Source organism: Anabrus simplex, chromosome 14 (genome assembly GCF_040414725.1).
Source record: "Anabrus simplex isolate iqAnaSimp1 chromosome 14, ASM4041472v1, whole genome shotgun sequence".
NCBI classification, from domain to species: Eukaryota; Metazoa; Arthropoda; class Insecta; order Orthoptera; family Tettigoniidae; genus Anabrus; species Anabrus simplex.
The window spans coordinates 15,552,855-15,566,939 of record NC_090278.1 but is presented as its reverse complement, the minus strand read 5'-3'; the positions used below and the strand labels follow the sequence as shown (position 1 = coordinate 15,566,939).

Genomic DNA, 14,085 nt, shown 5'->3' with positions numbered 1-14,085 from the left:
TGCTGCTGGGAATTTGTAAATTTTCTAAAGTCAGTTGGTTGAGATATAGAACCAAATCTGTAGTGCTTAATTGATTAGAGTATGTATGAAGCAGCTATACCAAATAAAGGAAATTTGGTGTAGTAACACCCTGCATATAAAGAAAGTTTTGAAAAACATAAAGCCAATAATTACACAGAAGTCATCTTGACTGGTGTTGTATACAAGCTCTTGGTATTCTTCCGATTATATTATACACCTTTACAAAATTACTAACCAGTTCTATATAAGGGACGTCAGGTTTAGAAACATTACTCCATTGAAGCTCATCTTGTAGATTCCAGCTAGATATAGCAGATATTTTAGATTTAGGAGGTCAAATGTATAACGATTGGCATATGTAAGGCTTTTGATAGGATAGATCTTGGGAGACCACTGACAAAAATTAGTGCCATTATGCTAGATAAAATAGTGACTAAATGGATGAATATATTTCTAGAAAATAGGACTCAGTGCATTAGGGGAGGTGTAGGTTTATTTGATGCTGTAACAATTATGGGATTTAGTCTCACAGGGCAGTAAAAACAAGGCCTTAATTTTCTTGTGTATAAAAACAAAATGAATAATGAACTGTAATCAGAGATAAGGCTTTTTGTAATAAATAAGCTTCAGAATTGTGAACGGCTACAAAAGACCTAGACAATTTTGTGAGATGGACATTGGGCAAATGTATGATGCTAAGAGGGGTGAAAATTCAGATTGTGTGGTTCACAAATAGAATGAATCCTCTCTGTTTAAATTATTATGTTGATCGGGTGAAAGTTCCTCATGGGGATCTGTGTAAATACCTAGCTATTTGTAGTAAGGATAAATCTTCATTGTGGTATTTAGCTAAATAGGATTTAAAATAAATTTTACGGATCTCTTAATGTAACTATGAGGTTATTTAGAGGTTGTAAAGGAGAGGGCATATAAATCTCCAGCAAGGCCTCAATTAGAATATGAGACCATCACCAGGATTACTTGATTAGAGAACAGGAAATAATTCACAGCAACAGCTCCATTCCTCGTGGGTGGTTTCTGACAAAAGAGTTGTATTACAGAGATGTTGCAAAGTTTATGCTGGGAGACTTGGAAAAAGGAGACAGGCAGTTTGACTAAGCAGTATACTCTCAGATGTCATTGGAGAGATGGCTTCAAATTACATTAATTGATGACTAAATTTAAGTCATGTTCTTTAAATCTAGGAAAGGTCACAACATGAAGAAGAGTTGGAATTCAAAGGGACAAACTTTGGCAAGTGTTTGCTTATACGAAGAGGATTTATTGATTGAAATAATTTACCAAGGTAGTTATTTCATAAATTTACACAATCCTTTTCTACATAAGTACTGATAAACAGTTTGCCACCTTTGTGGTAGCCCTAAATGCTGATCAGTGGTGATTGATGAATTTTATGATTGATTGATTGATTGATTGATTGATTGATTGATTGATTGATTGATTGATTGATTGATTGATTGATTGATTTAATGTGTTGTGCAGAGAGGGTTGATGGATATTTCTGTAGTTATGATTTAAGCATTGTTCAATTCTTGGGAAAGTAGTAGGAATGATGTTGGGTTATTTGAGGTTACAGTGAGGTGTTTTGGGAAAGAAAGTATAGAGGAACATGGGAATGAACAAAGAGATGTCATGTATAGAACGATGCAAACAAGGGAACGTGAATATAAGAGGATAAAGAAAATAGGGATCGACAGGAAGGGAAAGAGAAGCAAGGAATGGTATTGGGTAAGGATTTGGTGATAATATTTTTCCTTTCATGTTTCTCCTTTTTTATTGCTACATTGCCTACTGCTATCTTATTATGTGTTCATTTTCATGATCGTTTCTGCCTTTTCATTAGCAGTGGCAAAAAGGTCTTTGGTCAAGATGCTGCAGGTCCTTATGCTTGTTGGCTTCCAAAATGTGTAAAATGAATAAATAAATAAATAAATAAATAAATAAATAAATAAATAAATAAATAAATAAATAAATAAATAAATAAATAAATAAATGCAATGTATATTTTAATCTTGTACCATTTGAATAGTATTATTTGAGTAAGTCCACATAATGTATATGAGTTGATTATGTTTGTAAGTACTGAAGATACAGAAGATATTATAAGTAGAATTTTGTAAATAATATCAATTAATAATATCAATTTATTAAGCATGAGCTGTGTGATTAATATGAAAATTGTGTAAATTGTATAATACTGTATTTTAGGAAAATGTCTTCTTCTCTTCTCAGTTTAAAATTTAGTGCGTGATAATACTGTGTTTGTGTGTACCATTTGCCACCGAGGCAGACATCTCTTTTGAAAATAATGTGATTTTGATTTGATTTGTTTTGACTGTTCATTTCCATTCTTATATTTTTAAATTGGGAGCTAAATGAATTATACTCTCATTGCACCAAATTTAATTTTTTCCTCAGCTGTTTCTTGTTTAGGCATATATGTTTATTCCCTTACATTTTAATTCCATTTTTCTAATTTTTTTTTTTTTACTTTTAGCTTTCCAAAGATATAAAGGAGGAAATATTCACTGAACCTGGTACAATTGACCAGCTGGTACCTTACATCAAAGAAGAAACAAAGTACGTACACAGCAAAACCCTATACAATATGTAATATATAGTACCTATTCACAGTTGTGGTCAGTAGTGGTTGTTTTATATCCAAAAACAGGCCATTTTTGTCAGTTTTTTTTTTTTTTTTTTTTTTTGCTAGGGACTTTACGTTGCGCCGACACAGATAGGTCTTATGGCAACGATTTTGTCAGTTTAATCCTCTGTAAAAGGTTACGTTTAAACACTAACATCTTAAAATTCTATTGGTTAAAATTATCCAAAATGCTTAGGAACTCCAAGGATCATACTTAATGACCCTTCATGTAGTGTTATCAAATATATATATACAAAAAGATCTCTGTTAGAGCTAGATATTTCTTAAGTGTATTTGTTTACAATACCTTTATGCAAGTGTGAAAACTATATTCTATCTTTCAGCATCACTGAATCATTTGTTCATCACATTTTTATCATGTCAAATTCCATCTGCAACTGTTACTTCCAGATATTCTCAGTGATTTTGTATGTGTGGATCAACAGTGATGCACAGAAAAAAGGCATAATTGTAGATTATGTACTAAATTTACAAATTCAAAATGTTATATTGCAAACAATATAATAACTTAAAACTAACAAAATTATTTAGCTTCATAAATTGATATATTGATGGCTCAGTTCAATAGTGCAATAACTCAAAGAATGTCATTTTTAAAATTTATTTATTTGGTTAGATTCCATTCCATTCCCAATTCCTCCATTTGTTAACACCAAAGCAGATATTGTGTTGTAGAAATGAAACATGCAGTTCAGTTCATTGTTGTAAGTATAACAAGGTATCCTAGTATTGGATTATGTTTGTTCCAGTGTGCGGTCACACTTGCTGATTTCTTCCATTTCCCCACTTTTCATTTTATTCCTCATTGTCAGTGAAATGCTTGTACTGTGTTGATTGGAAACACATTTATACAATTAACATAAGGTAATAAAATGGATAGCTACAAGGGATGTTTTAAATTTTGTGGAGGTTGCCTAAAAGATTTCCAGAATTCCTCGAGTAAGTGAGCGTATTATCTTGTATAAGTAGGTAAGGAATAATGAATTGATAGAAATTTATTTAAAAATTTTTATATTTGTCAGTGACCTAACAGAGTAGTGCAAATGTATATCCTGTTTTCAAACTTATAATGCAGAAGTGTTTCATGAACTATAGGTGTGCCAATTGACTACATGCTAATTAATTTTTTGCTGTCACACCTTTGTTGGTTACTGTTTGAAACAATCTTTGATAACCACTGGGAAATGATTGTATAGGCTCGGACTGGTTCTGTTAGCCGCGCCCTTGTGTCGGCAGGTTCTGCAATGGCTTGACATCAAACCAGATTAGTGATGGAAACTACGAATTATGAAAGACTTATTTGATATTAAGGGTGGTGAGTGTCGTCTTCTGTTATGTGATGCGATGACTGCTTCCCACTTTTGTTTATATCTCACCTCTGGCGCTGTGTTATCCTGACATTCACAACCATTGGCAAGAAGTATTCATTTCATACCTCAGAAATGCCCAGTACACGCTTACACTCTCTCCTTAGTCAGAGTAGAACCATGCACGCAACTGAAGAGCGCCCAAATACATCTACTCTTTGAGGTTCAAATTCTCCTGTTTCTTCCTAATTCGGTAACAGTAGATTACGTTAGAGAAAAATCTTATCAATACTCGCACTGTTCACAGGAAATCATTATTTCACAATGCATATTTCTATTCTTGGGCAGAGATTAATTGAGCTTACTTCTTAAACATACCTCGTGCAGAGTTACTCTCGAACTAGCAAATCAGCAAGACTTTGTCTGTATTCTATTTCCTTGGTATAGAAGCCAGAGGACAGTCTATTTTCTACGTAGCTTAGTCCATTGTCTATATGTATAAAAGTAAGGCAGTCTGGAGCTATATATATATATATATAAATGAAAGTAGACTTGAATTAATGAGTCACTTCCAGCAATCTCAGAAATTTGAAACTTGGTACCATAAAAGCTGATGACTCCAGGATCCCCAGAAAAATCCAAAATTCTCAAAATGCCCTGACGGGGGCATGCTGGGGTGCCTTCAAAATTTAGGCTCAGAATAAGAACGCAGTCGTATTATTTACCCAAAACGACAACCTATAGGTTTGGTGGGCTTAAAAAGTTTTGAGGAATTCCCTATTTTTTATCTCCCTTTCCCCTAAATCAAGATGGCAGCACAATCTGCGAGACGAAATTGAAATTTGGCGAAATTATATCTTTTAGCCTCTAAACGACAAGTAAATTCAAAGATGATGGAATTTTTACCATTTACCCCCAAAGATAACGAAATATGGAGGCAATTTTAATGACTATGCAGACATTCCTTTTGAGGTATTTGTTGGCTAAATGGTAAGTCGTATCACAATACGAATGGCACAATCTGAGTTCAAATTGGAGTGATCTTCAACTTTAGTCCTATGATGTTTTTTTGTATCTCTCTCCCTTTTACGTAACATTTAGCCGCATTTCTGGATAGTTCGTATATTTGGTGATTCGTACACGTATATTTCATTGATTGACACACTTATAGGAAATACAGAGTCATAAAACTTGGTGCGCACCTTGCCACGATCGAAGGCCATATGTGAACCGAATTGCATCATTCTAGCTTATACAAAAGTTTGCAAAAAATAATGTAAAACGCTAGAATTGTAACCAAATTTCACCCTAATCAGATTTTCTAACTCAGTTTAAGCCGCCTATGTGGGAGATAGAGGAAATGATTTCAAACCAAAGATTTAGCAGGATAAGAGGGGCGGCTGATGGCGAAAACCGATTGTTTATATCATATACAGGTTAAGAGTAGTGAATCTCGAAGTGGAAGAATGCATATTTAAACGTGCTCATGCTTATGAGTAGAGGGGCTAGGTGCGTTGTAAATCCGCTGAATCATCATTTTTGCAGCGTCAGTACGTGAGGTCATTGACCCCTAATATTGTACCTAGACCGGTTCCGACTCCGCGGTCATTCACCCTAATATAGTAGTAGGGCAACGACGATTTTTTGATTTCGCATAAGAGAGCGAGTCTAACATCACAGTTGCCATCTTGAGGGGTGCAACCTCACTAACGGCTAGTCGCCCTGTCGGCGCCTAAGAGAGCGAGCCTAACCTGACATCCGCCTTCTTGAAGGGGCTATCTTTAGTTTTAGGTCAAGATGCCCTTCTCGGCGCCAATTGTACAAGATGACGGCTATACCCTGCTCCTTATGAGACGGCCTAGGACGCTTGCGCAAGATGGCGGCTATACATAGGCTATTATTGAGAAAGATGACGGCTATGGGACGATTGCGCAAGATGGCGGCTATACATATGCTGTTATGGAGAAAGATTCAGGCCATGAGCGCTTGCACAAGATGGCTAATATACGTGGGCTCTTATGGAGAAAGATGACAGTTATGGGCGATTGCACAAGATGGCGGCTATACTTGGGCACTTATGAGACGGTCAAGGGCGCTTGCGCTAGATTGCGTCTGTACACGGGCTCTTATGGAGAAAGCTGGCTGAGGGGGGCTACTGCTCAAGATGGCGGCTATACACAGGCTCTTATGAAGAAATCTAGCCTAGAGGCTACTGCACAAAAGGGCGGCTATACAGTCTTTTATGGAGAAAGCTAGCTTAGAGGTTACTGCACAAGATGGCTGCTGTAAATAGGCCATTATGAACTACCACTCTGCCTCCTCCTCCTCTGTCAATTCATGGCTCTATGTCTCTATAGAACAAGTTTAAACATGCATTACTATAACGACGCGATCTTATGCTTAAGGCTAGAGCGAGCACTTGTTATTATTCTGTTTCTAGCTTGTAGCGATGACGTCATCATAGTTATGCATGTTTCGACTTGTTCGTTTTCTCAAGCCCCTATAGATAGAAGGAGTAGGTGTGAGGAGGCAAAGGAATGCAATAAGTACAACATTTTGAATGCAATGAAATATTCATTTACAATGTACTACAACAGTTTTAGTTTTGCTGCTGACAAGGTCGCTGTGCTTCTCAACAGGGTTTTGCGAAGGGGTAGCATGCGTCCGAAATTGTAATGCCCCCTGCAACATTCAGATTAAACAACACATTTAGAAATATATTATATAAGGTATGTTATGCTTTACAAAGAAGATAATGTAGTCCTTACCTTCTTGTTATTCATGTGGTTTGTTCTATTTCTGAATCATCGTCATCATGTATTGGGAAAAGTTCATCTATACACTGTGTACAGTGTTCAGTCCTCGGATTTGGTCCATCCCAATCATCATCACTATTTTCCCCTCGATGCCTGTAATGATGTTAACGATTGACATCTTACTGTGTAGAGGAACGATGCCCCAAAAATCATGCACGTAAGGGGCAGCATACGTAGATAAAAATCTTGGCGCTAAATATTGAATGAGATGTTTTGGCATCTCACATAAAGTTCTCTGTTTATATAACATCTTAGTAGCCTCACTTTCTTGTGTGAGATAAATAAGATGTTGCATATGAGCATGCGAACAGCATGCACATTGACATATTTTTGTTATTAACTGTGTAGTCTTTCTGTTCCTTAGTGTACGATGTCGAAGCACACACTAATGTTGATGATAAAGGGCTATCCTTACTTTAGTCTTGTAACAATATTCGTTAGCGGATGGTAAGTAACATCATTCATATGAATAATAAGACAATAGGCTGTTGTGTTAGAAGGAATGTTTTCAGATGTTTCGAATTCTAAACGAATATCGACAGGAGATCCTGTTATAGATTCTTCATGATATGAGCACTCTACAACTACAATAGGTGCTTTGTTGTTAAACTCATGAGGCGAAAATAGCAGAAGATCTTTCTGATAATGTAAGGATTGAAGTTTACAAAATATGTCATAGAGCACCCCAAAAATATTTTTCTCAAACTCAATGTCTATGTTTACGTAGGGATACGTAATTCCGTTGAGATATAGCCTAACATTTCGTAATTTACAGTGATCAATCAGTGAGCTATCGTTTCGTGATTGAACTTACGATTGGTTTTGAAATCCAAAAATAATATACAAAAGCTTCTCAGTAAAACCTGATGTTTTAACAGTCCAGCTATGCTTGTTTGTAAGCGGTAGCACAGGATATTCATGCAGTTCCCAACTTCGAAAAGTTATAGCTAATGGTGTATCTTTTCTACAATCTTGAGCAATCGAAGTTTTTCTCGATCAGATAAGGTTACATGTGGAATCCTCCACAGTATACGATGAAGTGTAATTTTCGAGTCTAGTTGCGTTTCTGCTGCTTTAAGGGAATTGTAAACATTTCGATCACGGATCAGAATAAGCTCTTGTTTTGCGTTGATTATAATATGTGTAAAGTCTTCTGCAAAACCAAGAATATGTTTCAATGATAACATACCTGTAACAGTTCCATCCTCATTAATCATCCAGCTGTTAGTAGCCTTTGGACGCGATCCTGATATCCGCAAAAGATTACTTTCTTCATCACAAAAAGAACCGTAGAGTTTCATAGCGCTTGTAATACCAACATTCTTCGTTCTACCTATTTCAGCATTACTTACTTCATATCGCGCTTCCGAAAACAGAAAAGCTAGAGCATTGTTGTTTAGATGCGATGTGCTTGGTCCACTTCCATCTGACTTATCTAGTCGTCCTTCAATATAGAGATAACTTTCGTGTGGTAGGATGTATAGATCTTCCTAATTAATTACAAAGAGAATTTCTTCATTGTTATTTCATTTAAACATAAAAGGTTGATAAGAATGAAGCTCACCTTTACGAGTTTCTACTGTATTCATAATGTCCAGCATTTCTTCCATTCTTTTTAGTAGCGTTTAACCTAAATCTTGGAGTATCTGCTTATGGTTATCTGTTAACTCGATGAGTTAACATATAGTATGTCTTCAGAATGTACACAGTGTTTTATAGATGTTTTTCATACTGGTTTGAGATTAAGTTTGTAAGCTACGTACGCATGCCGATCTGAAAGAATAAGCTGATTATGTTTATTTACAAGCCTAAGAGTGATGTTACTAATGTGTTTTACAGACACAGGATGATAAAGAACTACTGCCGGTTTCTCACGAATAGTATATCCACGTTCCTCTGTAACAATAAAGTCGTGCAGGACGTGCGAAATTTGTTGATTACATTTCAAGTCTGTAATAATATTACAAGTAATGTTAACATGATGGTCATCTAAGAGTGTTATAGGTTGATCAGACTCGTTAATGTACATTCGGTAGGAGCTCCCTTGGGGAAAATCCAAGCAATGGACCAATCGAACAGGTTGTGATTTGAAGTAAGTCTTAAATGATCATTCAATAACACATTTATGTGTAATGTTGCTTACAGCAATTGAGAACTTGTAATTATGATTACTAAAACTGTGCTCTCCAAACTGATCTATTAATGTACTTTCAATATAGTCATGAATATCGTCTACTGAATAACTGCCTGAGGCTAGCGTTAGCACATACTCATCGTAATAGAACTTGTTTACACCATCACGCACATTATGGATTTTATTGTAGCTTTCAAATGATACTAGTCCAAGACTATGTAGGTGATATCCAAGTTCGATCGGTAGATTAAAATAGACGGTTGTTAAAGGTCCTTCTCCACGTACAGCAAACGTTCTTACACTGTTAGTAATCAAGTGCACACTAATGCTCTTTCTCTACTGTCTGGATTTGATATAAGAACATAAGACATAATCGTTTGCACAAGCCTTTATAGAATTTTTGCACACGGTTTTTATTGTAAACGATGTCTGTACTGCTTCCGATATAACGTATGCGCTCAAATGTAGGAGGTAAGTCTCCATAGCTATCGAATACCATACTTTAGATTTACGTTGTACATAAGCAACGTAATCTGTTTCGTTTAATATGTGTATTACTATTGCCTACTTTATTATTCAGTTGTTATGAAAATTATAAAGCAGCAAGTCACACTACCTGTTGGTGATATTGTGCCACATCTCTTACCTAGTTCTAGTATAACTGCAAGAATACGTCATGGAACGTTGTTTCCTTTTACTGTTCAATGTATTATATCAGGCCCATCGGTGCGGGAAAACAAATCTTTTACTTACATTATTGCTTCTTTAAATGGAATACGCTTCGAGAATGTTTACGTTTTCGCAAAGTCACTCTGTCAATCGCTACACACTATCTAAAAACTGTGATGCTCGATCTGGTTAAAGATGGAATAGCATTTCGGGCGCAGCATAAGAACGCAGTCGTCGTATTTATATAAAGCGACAACCCATACGTTTCGTGGGATCAAAACTTTTCAGAAATTTCCTAATTGTTATCTGCCAGACGAGCTAGCAAAATTAAAATTTGACGACATCATAGCTTTTAGCCTCCAACCGACGGCAAAATTCCAAAATGTTCAAATTTTGCATTTTTACCCCCCAAAGATGTCGAAAAATGGAGTCTATTTTAATGGCTGTGCAGGCATTTCTTTTGAGGTATTTGTTGGCTAGACGGTAAGTCGTATCACAAAACGGATGGCGCAATCTCAGTCCAATTCGGAGTGATCTACAACTTTGGTCCTATTACTCTTTGTCGTATCTCTCTCGGTTACTTGTTAGATTTTGCCGTATTTCTGGATTGTTCGTAAATTTGGTGCCTTTTACACTTATATTTCATTGTTTGTCACACTTGTGGGAAAAATAGAGTTATCAAGTTTGGTGCGCACATTTGCATGGTGAAAGGCTATATGTGGACCTAATTAAATGATTCTAGCTTATACATAAGAATGCAAAAAATAATGTAAATCGTTAAAATGTACCCATATTTCACCCTATTCAAATTTTCGAACTCAGTTCAACCCATAAATATGGGAAATACGAGGACATAGTTTAGAAAATGACATTTAGAGGGATAAAAGGGGCGTGTAATCGCGCAAACCGTTTGTTAATATGATGTACCGTTTAGAAGTAGTGAATTTCGAAGTGGATGTGTACACATTTTTTAAACGTGCTAATGCTTATCCGTCATCTATATATATAAAACCAAGTCGGTGTGGAGCGATGTATATAAATATATAAAAATGTAAATAGACGTGAATTAATGAAGCACTTCCAGAAATCTCAGATATTTGAAACTTGGTACCGGAGAAGCTGTTGACCCCGGGATCCATCGGAAAAATCGAAAATTCTCAAGATGCCCTGAAAGGGGCACGCTGGGGACTTCAACTTTTGGGCTCAAAATAAGAATGCAGTCGTATAATTTATCCAAAGCGACAACCTATAGGTTTGGTGGGCTTAAAATGTTCTGGAATTCCCTAATTTGTATCACCATTCCCCCCAAAGAGAGATTTCGGCATAATCTGCCAGACGAGGTAGAAAATTGAAATTTGGCGAAATTATAGCTTTTAGTATCTAACCGACAGAAAAATCCCAAGGTGTTCAAATTCTTCACTTTTTCCTCCAGGGATATCGAAATATTGAGGCAATTTTAATGACTGTGCAGACATTCCTTTTGAGGTATTTGTTGGCTATGCGTTAAGTCGTATCACAAAACAAGCTTAGGTTGTATGACTCTTTGTCGTATCTCTCTCTCTCACATACGTTACATTGGGCCTAATATCTGGATTGTTGATAAATTTGGTGATTTTTACACGTATATTTCAGTGTTTGACAGACTTGTAGGAAAGATAGAGTCATCAAGTTTGGTGCGCACATTGGCACCATCGATGGCCATATGTGAACCTAATTTTGTGATTCTAGCTTATACATAAGTATGTAAAACAATGTAGAGCGTTATGAATGTAAGAAAATTTCACCCTATTCAAAATGTCTAACTATATTTATTTCTTAAATACGTGATATACGAGGAAACAGTATAGAAACAAACGTGCAGCAGGATAAAAGGGGCGTCTGTTGGCGCAAACCGCTTGTTAATATCATGTGCCGTTTAGGAGGAGTGAACCACGAAGTGGAGGTATGCACTTTTAAACGTGCTCATGCTTATCCGTCATCTGTATATAGAAAATCAACTCGGTCTGGAGCGATATATATATATATATATATTTAAATATATCCAAATGAAAATAGGCGTGAATTAATGAGGCATTTCCAGAAACCTTAGAAAATTGAAACTTGGGACCGGAGAAGCTGATGACACAGTGATCCCTAGAATAATCGAAAATTCTCAAAATGCCTTGATGGGGGCACGCTGGGGTCCTTCGAATTTTCGGGTCAGAATAAGAACGCAGTCGTATAATTTATCCAAAGCGACAAACTATAAGTTTCGTGTGCTTAAGGAATGTTCAGGCATTTCCTATCCTTATCCCCTGCCCAAAATCAAGATGGCGGCACAATCTGCCAGGCGAGCTAGAAAATTGAAATTTGGCGAAATTATAGCTTTTAGCGTCTAACCAACAGAAAAATTCCAAGGTGCTAAGATATCGAAAAATGGAGGCAATTTTAATAACTGTCCAGACGTTCCTTTTGAGGTATTTGTTGGCTAAACGCTGAGTCGTATCACAAAACGGATGGCACAATCTGAGTTCAATTTGGAGTGATCTACAACTTTGTTCCTATGACTCATTGTCGTATCTCTGTCCCTTATACGTTCGATTTGGCCGTATTTCTGGATTGTTCGTAAATTTCGTGATTTTTTCACGTATATTTCATTGTTTGACACACTTATAGGAAAGATAGAGTCATCAAGTGTGGTACGCACATTGGCAGGATCGAGGACCATATGTGGACCAAATTACATGATTCCAGCTTATACACTAGTTTGCAAAAAATAAGATAAAGTATTGAAAATGTCCCCAAATATCACCCTATTTAAATTTTTGAACTCAATTTAACCCATAAATATGAGAGATACGAGGAATTGGTTTAGCAACTTTCACGTAGAAGGATGAATGTGGCGTCTGATGGCGTAAACCGTTTGTTAATATGATATGTCGTTTTGGAGGAGAGAATCTCGAAGTGGAGGTCTGCACTTTTAAACGTGCTTATGCTTATCCGTCATCTATATACAACCTGTGACAAAGTTCGGTGAATAGTCCTTTGCTATCAACATAGGTGAACAGTGCACGACAGTGACCTTACTGCCCTTCGAAATAGTCCCCTCCCATGCAATGTTGAGATCGGGGGTACATGTCCTTAAAATTTGCAAGAAGGCTTCCTTTGGGATGGTGATCAAAAGCCTCGTCACGTTCCGTTGGATGTCAGGAATATCGTCAAATCTCTTTCCTTTCAAAGCGAGTTTGAGTCGTGGGAATGGGAAGAAGTCTGGAGGATTGAGATCTGCCGATTATGGGGGATGTTCAAGTTGTACCACCCCCTTTTTTGCCATGAACTCTTTGACGATATTGGCTGTGTTTGGGCGAGCGTTGTCATAGACAAAAAACCATGAACCTTGTTGTGCGTATTGGGGTCGTACCCTGCGTAGACCTTCCATGAAACGGCTCAAAATTTTAATGGACCGTGCAGCATTGAGCGTCGTTCCCTCAGGTAGAAATTCCTTGTGGATAATGCCTTGACTATCGAAAAAGGTCATGTGCATTGTTTTGATGCATGACTTTTCGTCTCTGACCTTTTTCCTACGAGGGGATCCCGGAGAACGCCTTCCGTGCTTTGCTGTTTCATTTCAGGGTCGTACCTGAGACACCAGGTTTCATCCTCGGTGACAATACAGTTCAGGAAATTTGGTATCGCATCCACCGTTTCGACAAAATCCTGTGAAGCCTCCTAACGTGCGTGCTTGTGATCGTCAGTCAAGTGATGTGGCACAAGACGAGAACACGTTTTCCTCTTCTCTAACTACTGGGTAACGATTTGTCGCACGGATTCACGGTTAATCTGCAGTTCATCCGCTACCATGCGTACAGTTAATCACCGATCGTTCGTGTACAATGTCCTATCTTTCTCAATGTTTTCGTCACTGACAGTGGTCGCCGGTCTTCCGCTACGGAGGTTATCAGAAACACTTTCCCGGCCTCCTCAAAAACGGGCGAACCACTCGTACACACACTTCAAGACAGTGCTCGATCTTCATAAACACGTACCAGCATCGCAAGCGTTTCTTTGGGTGTCTTGTCAAGAGTAAAACAAAACTGTACATTGATCTTTTGGTCGTTCATGTTCCTGTTCGCAATTCAGAACCAACGCACTAAACTCGCACTGTGTCAAACAGATTTTACACGGCACACACACGATGCTCAACTGAACAACGTTGGGAGCAGGTGGCCGAAACTTGCTGCTACGTACGCAGGTGCAGCGTTGTGTGTCGCCAGTGTTGCCGGATTGACTGTCCTGACTTCATTCACCGAACTTTAATGTCTTAGGTTGTATATAAGACCAAGTAGGTCTGGAGCTATATATATATATATATATATATATATATATATATATATATATAAATGAAAATAGACGTGAATTAGTGAGGCACTTCCAGAAATCTCAGAAATTTACAACTTGGTACCGGAGAAG

At 37.2% G+C, this 14,085-nt stretch overlaps 1 protein-coding gene across 5 annotated transcripts in view; it reads left to right on the top strand.

Annotated features, from left to right (window-relative positions):
- LOC136885366 (zinc finger protein ZFP2) overlaps positions 1 to 14,085 on the top strand; it is a 138,131-nt gene that overhangs the window by 106,267 nt on the left and 17,779 nt on the right. For all 5 annotated transcript variants that reach the window (XM_068230376.1, XM_068230375.1, XM_068230374.1 and 2 more), the window contains one exon: positions 2,540 to 2,622. In XM_068230376.1, the coding sequence (XP_068086477.1) occupies positions 2,540 to 2,622 (83 nt within the window). The remainder of the gene's footprint in view (positions 1 to 2,539; positions 2,623 to 14,085) is intronic.